Consider the following 11397-nt stretch of genomic DNA (forward strand, 5'->3'; position numbering starts at 1 on the left):
TTTGGTTATATACTGATACAAAAATTATTATTATTATTATTTTAAATAATAAAATTGTTTTTAATTTTGATAATTCACTATGAAATGATATATACCATACTATGCTGCTGCTATACATATCACTACTGTACAAAATATATTTGTTACGATTTTCAATTTTTCTATGCTTCTGTATTTTCTTTTTTAAAATCTAATGAAAATTTCAGAATAGTATGTTGTTACCAAAAAATTTATATTTTTAATTATATTTAAATAGAACAAATAAAAATGAATAGGTCCGAAAATTCAACTTAGGCATAATATAAAAAATCGGACTCAAGCAAAGTCAAGTCGAGCTAATTTTTTAAAATAATTTTAGTTATAATATTTTAAACTACATATTTTATAATTAATTAATATTAACTATATGTTTAGTTGAGAGTTCGAATTTTGAGTTTGAATCTTCAATATTAAGTTTTTTACTCTCAAATAATTATTTGATATAATATAAATAAATATTTATATAATATTTTAAATGTATAATTTATTTTTTAATATATAAAAAATAATAGGAGTTCAATGTGTGTTTGTTTTATGAAATTTTTAAAATTTTTTTTTATATATAAAGTATAGGAAATTATGTATAGAATATAAATATTGATATGATATTTTGAATATATGATTAATTTTTTAATATACTATAAAAAAAAAATAATAAAAGTTCAATATAAGGACAAATAGGTGAATAAAAAAAATCTAACCAAACATAAATTTTTAATTATATTTTAAATTAAATTTTAATACTGTCACAAATATATTTAAGTAAAAAACTATTTACATTAAAATTCATTAAGATCTATTTTATAAAAAAAAAAATGTCAATAATTTACTTTGTCAACCTAATTTTTAGGATATTAATTATTTTTTTTAATTTATATACAAGTATTGGTTCAATATAATTTCAAAGAATTATAGTAATTTTTAATAATTATACCGAAAAGAAAAAATGATAGGGACTAGGGAGTATGTAATTTAAAAAATAAATAAATAAATAAATAAAGTATTAATGATAATTCACCCCCTTAAAAATGATAGCTACAGAGCAAAAGCCCCGACTCGCGATCTTTCGTTTCCATAGACATTGAAGCAGATGGATGTTGGTGGACGGCGGTCTGTTCTGGTCCAAGCTCTGGCGCTCCTGCTTGATGCTTGCAGTTCTGTCTAAACTGCTTTACGAATTCCCATTCGATTCCGCCATCGGGTTCCTCCCTCAGTTCTGCAATTTTATGCTATCAGCCCGCCTGTGATTTTTTAGCACCGAATGAAATAATGAATCGGCGCTGATCTTGTAAAAGAGGAGGAGAAACTATGGCCACAGTTGATGTGATAAAATGCTGTCTCGATTCAATCCGACAAGTAAGTTATTGCTTCGCCCCCGGTGTGAAATCGCAATATCTGTCTTGATTCAAATTGACCTGTTTATTGTTGGTTTATCATTATATGCAATTCGTAGAGGAAAGTTTGGTTAACTGCAATTGCTGAATCACTGACGATTTTAGGGAGAATAGATTGTTTTCGGGCTAATCCACATTTTTGTTTTAATTTCAGATTTCGGATAGCATTAAAGATGCTACTGTATACTTGGATGCTGGAAGTACCGAGAGCTTCCAGTTTCTTGGGGCGTTTCCCTTGTTCCTGGAGCTAGGTGCTCGATCTGTTTGTAGCTTGGAGAACATGTTGGCTCTTGATAAGGTCAGACCTATTGTTACCATAGCCATCCTGTTTTTAATCCATTGATATTGTTTCACTATATAAAATAAACACAATGATTACGGATGCAAGACTGTGGAATGAGGATGGTAAATTTCGTGTAGACATTTGGATAGCTGATTCTGATTTATGTGGAGAGTACCTCTCTTAATGATATGGTGTAAACTGTAATCATTTCTACCTAGAAGTTATCATCGACAATTGATTAGTGAGATTATGCAAAAATGCTACATGAATATACTTAAATGAAGTATTACCCACCTCAATCTATTTCTCTATTTCTCTTTATGACGACATCTATTAACTAGAAATTTGACTAATGGAAATATATCAGCGAAAAAACCCATCACAGAACTGGAAAAAATAGGATATTGGGATCACTAGTTAGATTATCCTTATAACAGTAGTGCCTTTTTTTGTAAGTGTTGAAGTTACGATGACTATATAGAATAATGCACGCATGACCTGTTTCTTATTCTACGACGATGGATTGTAAAAATTCTTACTCTCTATCTTTTTTAGGTTGTTGACTGGAAGACTAACCCAAGTCCTGTGAGGAAGATTGTGATCATCACTTCATGTCTTTTGAGTGGTACACATCGTTATATCTTGCGTTGCCTGAGCATGCTACGGAGTGTTCGCTATTGTGCTATATATACGTCCATTTCTGAGGTGTTTATTTAGATAAGTGTTGAAAGTTTTCTCTGTTTTTTGATTATCTGAATATTATCTGAGCTGCTCCTTTTCATTGTGTTTGTTGTATTAAATTTTTGCATTTTGATATGATTAATTTATTTATACTTGTTTGTGAGAATGTGCTTTTTACATTCTTATCATGCTCTGCTTGAATTTATTGATCTGTACATAGTATGCTATGTTCTTCAAAACGATGTTCATGGTTTGGTTCACGAATTGGAGGATAAGGTTTCATTTGGATCAGGTGATTTTAGTGTACAATCCTAGATTTGATTTGAAGTATTGAAAAAAGCATATTAACTGTAAGAAGGCTATTAACTCATTTAAACTGCAACCTCTAAAGCATATAATTGAAAACGGGTATCTATATACAAGTTAATTGTAATATCTCAAACTTGGAAAGAGTTTTAGGGGATTAGTAAAACTTACCAATGTGAATAAGGTGTACGGTGTACCTTCTTTTCTGTGAGCCCACAAGTAACAACTTGAGAGTTAAGCTTGCAGTAGAGTATTTTGAGGATGGAGGATCTATCAGGAAGTTTTCTAGGGTGTGTGCTAGAGAGTACTTAAGAGCGCTGAAAGGGCTTGTGTTAATCTGTGTAGCCGACCTCTGATCATGTAATAAACTCGGGGGGTGTTTGAGTGTTTCATTCAGCTTCTTAGGGGGAGAGAGTAATACCCAGAATCGGAATGAACTTAAGAGTTGAGGATGTTTTGACATCTGCATGTGCTTCTATCCTCCATATGTGCAGAGTTACAAACTGTACCTATATTGAAGTCTTATGTCATTTTGATGGTTCATATATGAGCTATATTCTCCACCTTGCTTCTGTGAAAGCTTTTGTAAGAGCTTTCTCTCTTTCTCTCTCCTTTTTTGGAAGAGTTCGGTAATAGTGGTGCTATGTCTATTATCATTTGGATAATGTGAGTGAATCATTGGCTTCATACGCATCTCAGCTGCAATTGTAACATCACTGCATTTATAACTTGTGTACTGTGTGAGAAAAAGTCGAGCTTCTAAGATTTATGAGCCTATCTTTCTTTCAGATTTATTTATTTATTCTGTCTAGATTTATCCTCTGGGTCCTTCCATCATTGTTGCTGCATTTGTTTCCTATAAAGGGAAAAGAATCATCTAAACTCTAGCATTAACATATTTTTACGCGATACTGTTTTATTCAACATTTATTTTATTTTCTTTGGTATATTGCTATATACTTCTTTCTTAAAGTTCTAGATTTACACTTGGTTTTGCTGCTGGAATGAGTAAAATAACTATACATCTGTTAATTGAATAGCGGATACAATGTATTATGATTTCCTAGAAAGGGCGAAAGCAACTACATGGCATTGACCTTTTGAAGTTTCCTATAGTTTTACAGTCAGAAAAATTTATGGACATGCGATGCACTTTTTTCGTTGTGGGCCATCTCAACTATTTATTACAATCTTTTGAGATTGTTATTTATTGTCTGTTAAAATAGGTTTGTCAATGTTAGAGCATTATGTGAGTGTAGTATCTGCAGCGGTGAACTCTCTCATTCCGAACATTTGGGCCATTGGGTCTATACTTATATTGTGTGTCGAGTGAAGTGGCTCTATGTAATAGAATATGGGATTGTTTACTGGTAAATATGTCTCTTGGTCAATATGCATTGAACAAATGCTTTTATGTGAGAATGCAGTGCCTTCTGAGCTTTCATCCCCTTTTGTAGGATGATTATGTATCATTTCTGTAATAAATTCACTTCTGAAGCATTCGGCTCGCTATTAACTTTTTTTTGGCATATATTATTGATGATAGTTAATGAAATATCAATATGCCATGTTCAGAACATGTTTATGCTAATAGCTAATTACTGCTGACTAAGCGCAGGTGGCGCACTCCACATATCCTGATTCTCCTCTGGGACCAGATGCTTTTTATGAATATGAAACATTACTCAACCAAGATTACGAGGAGCTTGTTCGGAAACATGAATCAGATCCCAGTATGTCTGGTGACGGTATGCTTGACCAAAGTACTGAAGAGGAAGGGTGGTCACAGCTAACTTCCATGGAAGATGATGCTGATGAAATTTCAGGTGTAAGACTTCCTCAAGAAGATTACTCCCCTGATCACTCTGATGATGTAGGTCAAAAACTGAAAATTTCAGTGCATCACTTCCCTTTGATTTTGTGTCCCCTTTCGCCTAGAGTATTTGTATTACCTTCCGAAGGTTCTGTTGCTGAAGCAAGCTTATCCACCGAGCATGAGAGTTCTATAAGCTATGGTTTGCCTCCATTAAGCACTGGCCACCTTATGGACACAGAGGACGTAACACCTGGAGCAACTCTAACAGCCCAGTTTCTCTATCATTTTGCCTTGAAGGTGATGAAGCTTTTCCATATGTTGATTTTCTTTCATAGAAACTACATTAGATATTTTTGGACAAAAAATTATCCTCTTTCTTATTATCCTTTGTCTTAGGTAGCATTGTTTGCGTAACTTAACTCATCTCACTGAGGATATAAATTCTTAATTTACCTTGATCTTCTATGCCGAGCGGCCTAATGGAAAATGTATAGCTGTAGATAATGACACCCTTCTTGGGGTCGTTTACTATTAAGGACTATATAATCGACATAAAATCATTTAGTCCTTACGACTAAACAACCCCTAAGGGTATTGCCCTAGTAATGTGGATTAAGAGAGCTTCGCTCTTAACCTTTGGCAGTTCAAGTTAGTGGAAAGTGTCAGAAATTTCCATGTGTATTTTCGAGCACAAACAATTACCTTGACTCTGTAACTTTCTTCACCATTGAGGTGTTATTATGATAGTACATATCTGTCTCTATATTCTATATGGAGCTATGTATGAACTTTCTATTAACTTTATTGTGTGCACGTGCAACGTTAAAATTCTTATAACATTTCAGGATGCTTTATTGATTTATCTAATACTTGCAGATGGATTTGAAGCTAGAAATATTTTCTCTGGGCGATCTATCCAAAAATGTAGGAAAGCTCTTGACAGACATGTCTAGTCTTTATGATGTTGGTCGCCGTAAAAGATCCGCTGGACTACTGCTTATTGATCGGACGCTTGATCTTCTTACACCATGCTGCCATGGGGACTCACTCATTGATAGGATGTTTACATCCCTGCCCCGCAGGCAACGCATACCATCATTTAGCCAGGTGAAAGGAGGTAAAAGCCAACTGAAGAATTGCCCTGTTAAACTAGAACGCTCTCCTTTAGCTGTGGAGATTCCACTTCAAAAGTTCATCAAAGATGAAGATTCAAAAAATAATTCTCAGCTCTTGGAGAGCATAGAATCATTTTTGTATGGATGGTATTCAGTTGACTTGGATTCTAAAGACATGGAGTCTATGAAACACAGTAAGAAACTGAATGACGAAACCCAGTTTCAGCGTGATCGCAATGAACTTCTTCACGGAGCCTTTGTATCTACTGATAATTTCCGCGGAGCACCTTATCTGGAGGCATTACTTGACCGGAGGACTAAGGATGGAGCCATGTTGATCAAGAAATGGCTGCAAGAATGTCTGCGTCGGGAGAATATATCTTCTGATCTGAAAATCCATCCTGGTTTTTCTAAGTCAGATTTAGAGTCTTTTGTTAGGGCACTAGCCATGAGGCAGCCTTGCTTGCTAAAGAACAGAGGAATCGTTCAGTTAGCTGCGGCCACATTGCATGCTTTTGATGAGTTACATTCTGCCAGTTGGGATGCATTTAGTAGTGCCGAAAAGATTCTACGCGTAAATGCTGCTGACACAAGCCAAAGCCTCGCTGCTCAAATCAGTGACCTTATCAATAAGACGACTCTGGTGGCATCACAAGTTCAAAAAGATATGAAGAAATCTGCGGGGCTTTTCAGTCTTCACGACGCTCTTCTAATGACAGTTATTGCATATGTCTTAGCCGGCGAGAATTTTCCAACGTCTGGCTCTGATGGTCCATTTTCATGGCAAGAGGAGCATTTCATGAAGGATGCTATTGTGGATGCGATTATTGAGAATCCCACTATTTCGAATCTAAAGTTTCTCCACGGCTTGTCAGAAGAACTCAAAAGCAAGTTAAACAAAACAGAATCTGATGAGATGAAGAAAGACACTTCTGATCCATTGCCAGATGTTGAATTCGATGATGATCAGTGGGGTGCTTGGGGCGATGACGACGAGGATAAAGAAACGACCAATGAGCAGCAGTATGATAATATGCAGTTGAAGTTAGAGCTGAAAGACAGAGTAGACCATTTTTTCAAATTCCTCCATAAATTATCAAGAGTGAGAAGCAATTCCACGCTGCGAGAGGGGTTGTTCGCCTTGGAAAGCAGACATACTGACGATCCTTACACGAGTAAAGGGTTGCTTCATAAACTTCTAACAAGTATCTTAGACAAGCAAGATGTACCTGGGCTGGAGTATCATTCCTCTACGGTAGGACGCCTTTTTAAAAGTGGTTTTGGAAGATTTGGCCTTGGACAGGTACCCCCTGCTCGAACAATACTTATTTATCATCTTATACGTTTTGCGGAGACTGATTCTTCAGTTTGCTTCCTGTAGGCTAAACCGAGCCTTGGCGACCAGAATGTTATCCTGGTTTTTGTAATCGGAGGAATTAATGGAGTCGAGGTTTGGTTTCTTTTTTCCTAGTCAAATAATTTCACGTCAGTTTCTTGATGGGGTGTTTGAATTTTTTGCTTCCAATTAATTCGTCGTGTTGCGATTGCATTGCAAGGTGCGGGAAGCACACGAGGCATTAACTGGGAGCAACAGGTCTGATATCGAACTCATACTCGGGGGAACCACTTTTCTCACGCCGGACGACATGCGCGAGCTGCTTTTGGGCGATTATAGCCATGCTTAAATTGGAGAACAATTTAGTGACAGGTATATGGAGGCAATGACAGTTATTGAAGCCATAGTTGATCTGCAATTTCCCTCCAAGCAAGTTTCTCCATTGTAGCTGTTTTAAGTTATGCTATACACTGTGCTGACACATTGTGTTTACTTGTAAGATTATAGGTTTTAGTTTTGATTTTGAATCGTAAAATTTTGAATTGAAATAGTTGTTTGACTTGATATAAATATGTATTGATGTGATATTCTGAATTTGAAATTAAATTTTAGTATAATAAAATAAAAAAAAATGAAATATTTAATTTAATATTTTTTTTTAAGAAAAAAAAAATTAAATAGTAAAATAAAGTATAAAATCTCATAACTAAACACACCTCACAGACAGGCATTTGTTGAATTTTACTCCCCGTCTCATGTATTATGGGTCTATTATTGTAGATACGAAAATTGAGAATTTAGGTAAAATGTGATTAGTAAATAATTAAGAAGTGTATTAGTAAAAATAATTATCTTATAATAAAAATAATTGTGGATTAAGATTAAGATTTAAGATTAAAAAAATTATAAAATTTAAAATTTAAAATGAGATTAAAGTGTATAATTATATTTTTTTTTAAAAAAAAGAATGAACAAATTATGTAGGAGCAGACGAAAATAGAAAATAGGAACAAGTCATAATTTTTGTAGGAACAACTCTTTGATTAGACATTTGGCTGAATGAATTCTTTCTTGTTGGCTGAAGTATGTGTACAATTATCAAAATTGGTTGTTTCAACACTTTCGTATACTTCATTTTTAGTTCCTTTCTCCTCCTTTTAATTTATTATTATTCTTTCAAAAGATATATTATTTTGTAAATTTCGTGTAGTTGCATTCAGTATTGCTCAAAGAAAAATACATAAACTGACTAAACAGTTCTTGAAATAATGTTTACTTGTGAGATTTATTTTTTCTGTTTGTTCAAAATAGCGCTGTCAATACATATTTATATGTTACTATTTCAATTCAAAATTTTACCATTCAAAAGAGTAAACACAAGTTTGGATTTAAAATGATATAAATAAAATTTAAATAAAATACTAAAAATATCATATATAATTAATTTAGAAATTGTAACGCAAATTTCACTTCCCCTTCAAATTTCAGATAAATGGACATATTGAATAAATTAGGTTTAAACTCCATTTGCCACTTGTCAACAATTTTTAGATATACAGCCGTAAAAAGAGAGGGAGCTAGAATCTATCTGAAAACGGCAATGGCGACAGAGAAATCGTCCAGAGAAGCCTCCTTCGCCCTCCAGTGATGCTGTTCAGAGTTGACATAAGTCGACCACCACCACCACTGGTTCGTAATCTGTTACATCCTCCTGCTGCTGCTGCTTCTTCTTCTTCTGACTCCCCGATGAAGGAGATGATCATCCATAATTTCGACGACCACTCTACTTCTGTTTATTTGCTGCCGCCTCCTCGTCAAGATTCCAATTCTGATTCTAATTATAAACTCAACAAATTATCTGATGATCTTGATCTCACGCTTTCCCTTCACCCACCTGGAGCTCGTTCGTCATTCATCGGGTTATCTACAGTAGTAATCCACGATCAAAATTATTCTGCAGCTGAGAAAAGCAAAGGCGTAATGCAGGAGGAGGAGGAGCAGCAACGGCCAAAGAAGCGCCGTCGACCCCAAATCGAAGGCTCTTCTTCTAATTCAAACCCTAATCCAAATCCTACTCCCATAGTCTTGACGTTGCTGCCCCCCGAAAAGCCTATTGAAGCTGCTGCGGCTGCACCTCATGATCAAAGTCAATTAGAGAGCAAATCAATATCCGATCCCATGAAATCAAGATTCACCGCTGACAACACTCTTCCTCCTGCATCAGAGTTAATTAGAAACACTACTACTGCAAGAAGAATTAGGGTTAAGAAACCCAAGTTACCGCTCCCGATTCCTTCTCCAAATGAGATTCCCGAACAAGTCTCGCAAATCATCACGTGGGAATCGTCCAACCTTCTTGTACCAAAAGATGATGACAAAATCCGACACAAATGCCTCTCTCAATAGATTGTTCGTGAATCACGACAACAACGTCGTCAACTTTCTTACACAAGAAGAGAAATTTATGATGACGTTTTCTCTTCCTGTGTAATAAAGTTGATGACGTTGTTCTTGCGATCTATGAACAATCTATTGAGAGAGGCATTTGTGTCGGATTTTGTCATCATCTTTTGGTACAAGAAGGTTGGACGATTCCCACGTGATGATTTGCGAGACTTGTTCGGGAATCTCATTTGGAGAAGGAATCGGGAGCGGTAACTTGGGTTTCTTAACCCTAATTCTTCTTGCAGTAGTAGTGTTTCTAATTAACTCTGATGCAGGAGGAAGAGTGTTGTCAGCTGTGAATCTTGATTTCATGGGATCGGATATTGATTTGCTCTCTAATTGACTTTGATCATGAGGTGCAGCCGCAGCAGCTTCAATAGGCTTTTTGGGGGCACCCAACCCAAAAGCATCTCATCTCGCGCATGTCGTCGGGTGTGAGAGAAGTATCAGACCTGTTGCTCCCAGTTAATGCCTCGTGTGCTTCCCGCACCTTGCATTGCAATCGGAAGTGGAAGTGAAAATTTCAAACACCCGATCAAGAAAGTGACGTGAAATTGAAAAAAGAAACCAAACCTCGACTCCATTAATGCCTCCGATTACAAAAACCAGACACCAGACATAGTGGAATCTGATTCATGTTGCCGAACAAGCTCCTCGTAATCATGGTTGAGTAATGTTTCATATTCATATTCATAAAAAGCATCTGGTCCCAGAGGAGAATCAGGATATGTGGAGTGTGCCCCCAGCGCTTAGTCAGCAGTAATTACTCTCTCCCCCTAAGAAGCTGAATGAAATACTCAAAACACCCCCCCGAGTTTATTACATGATCAAACTTCCTGATAGATCCTCCATCCTCAAAATACTCTACTGCAAGCTTAACTCTCAAGTTGTTATTCACATTGGTAAGTCTTACTAATCCCCTAAAACTCTTTCCAAGTTTGAGATATTACAATTAACTTGTATATAGATACCTGAGGTTGCAGTTTAAATGAGTTCATATGCTTTTTTCAATACTTCAAATCAAATCTAGGATTGTACACTAAAATCACCTGATCCAAATGAAATCTTATCCTCCAATTCCTGAACCAAACCATGAACATCGTTTTGAAGAACAAGGGAAACGCCCCAAGAAACTGGAAGCTCTCGGTACTTCCAGCATCCAAGTATACAGTGGCATCTTTAATGCTATCCGAAATCTGAAATTCAAAAAACGAAATGTGGATTAGCCCGAAAACAATCGATTTTCCCTAAAATCGTCAGCGATTCAGAAATTCCAGTTAACCAAACCTTCCTCCACGAATTGCATAAAATGATAAACAAACAATAAACAGGTCAATTTGAACCAAGACAGAATATTGCGATTTCACACCGGGGGCGAAGCAATAACTTACTTGTCGGATTGAATCGAGACAGCATTTTATCACATCAACTGTGGCCATAGTTTCTCCTCCTCTTTCACAAGATCAGCGCCGATTCATTATTTCATTCAGTGCTAAGAAATCACAGGCGGGCTGATAGCATAAAAGTTGCAGAATTGAGGGAGGAACCCGATGGCGGAATCGAATGGGAATTCGTAAAGCAGTTTAAACAGAAGTGCAAGCATCAAGCAGGAGCCCCAGAGCTTGGACCAGAACAGACCGCCGGTTCACATGATGACTAAATCACAAAGGACGGTTTCGATTCTGTTTGTTGTCCGATTTTGGTTTCGAACTGTAATCGTCAGTTTGAAACTGAAAAACCGCGATTTCAAACTGCATTGGCAACTATAGATACGCATGGATAAAATTATTAAATGAAATAAGACTACGATCGAATGTGTTATAAATAAAATCTTAAAAATATAATATATTATTTTCCCTCCAAATCATATTGAATCTTTGTATCAGATATGATTTGTATATTGGCCATTGATATAATTTGGTTTGTCTATATATATATATATATATATATATATGATGCCCCCTTCCATCCACACAATTCCT

At 35.8% G+C, this 11397-nt stretch overlaps 1 protein-coding gene across 2 annotated transcripts; it reads left to right on the forward strand.

Moving 5' to 3' along the window:
- Positions 1-1077: 1077 nt before the first annotated feature.
- On the forward strand, positions 1078-7557 carry LOC127247685 (sec1 family domain-containing protein MIP3). Of its 2 annotated transcripts, XM_051269652.1 has the most exons (7): positions 1078-1395; positions 1588-1731; positions 2272-2421; positions 4322-4816; positions 5396-6937; positions 7016-7084; positions 7191-7557. In XM_051269652.1, the coding sequence occupies exons 1-7, from the start codon at positions 1348-1350 to the stop codon at positions 7317-7319; spliced, it is 2577 nt and encodes an 858-aa protein (XP_051125609.1). In that variant the 5' UTR covers positions 1078-1347; the 3' UTR covers positions 7320-7557. The 2 variants fall into 2 exon arrangements, with proteins under 2 accessions (XP_051125609.1, XP_051125610.1); XM_051269653.1 differs by lacking the exon at positions 1078-1395 and having other exon boundaries at positions 1665-1731; positions 2272-2341.
- The last annotated feature ends 3840 nt before the right edge of the window (positions 7558-11397 follow it).

The sequence above is a fragment of the Andrographis paniculata genome, unplaced genomic scaffold (genome assembly GCF_009805555.1).
Source record: "Andrographis paniculata isolate CXL003 unplaced genomic scaffold, ASM980555v1 Contig32END, whole genome shotgun sequence".
Lineage (NCBI taxonomy): Eukaryota > Viridiplantae > Streptophyta > Magnoliopsida > Lamiales > Acanthaceae > Andrographis > Andrographis paniculata.

Excerpts from the sequence above, each read along its gene's own strand:
- LOC127247685 (XM_051269652.1), top strand. The coding sequence starts at position 1,348 with ATGGCCACAGTTGATGTGATAAAATGCTGTCTCGATTCAATCCGACAA. Across the intron at positions 4,817-5,395 it reads TCTATCATTTTGCCTTGAAG|ATGGATTTGAAGCTAGAAAT; the intron begins GTGATGAAGCTT and ends TAATACTTGCAG. Across the intron at positions 6,938-7,015 it reads GAAGATTTGGCCTTGGACAG|GCTAAACCGAGCCTTGGCGA; the intron begins GTACCCCCTGCT and ends TGCTTCCTGTAG.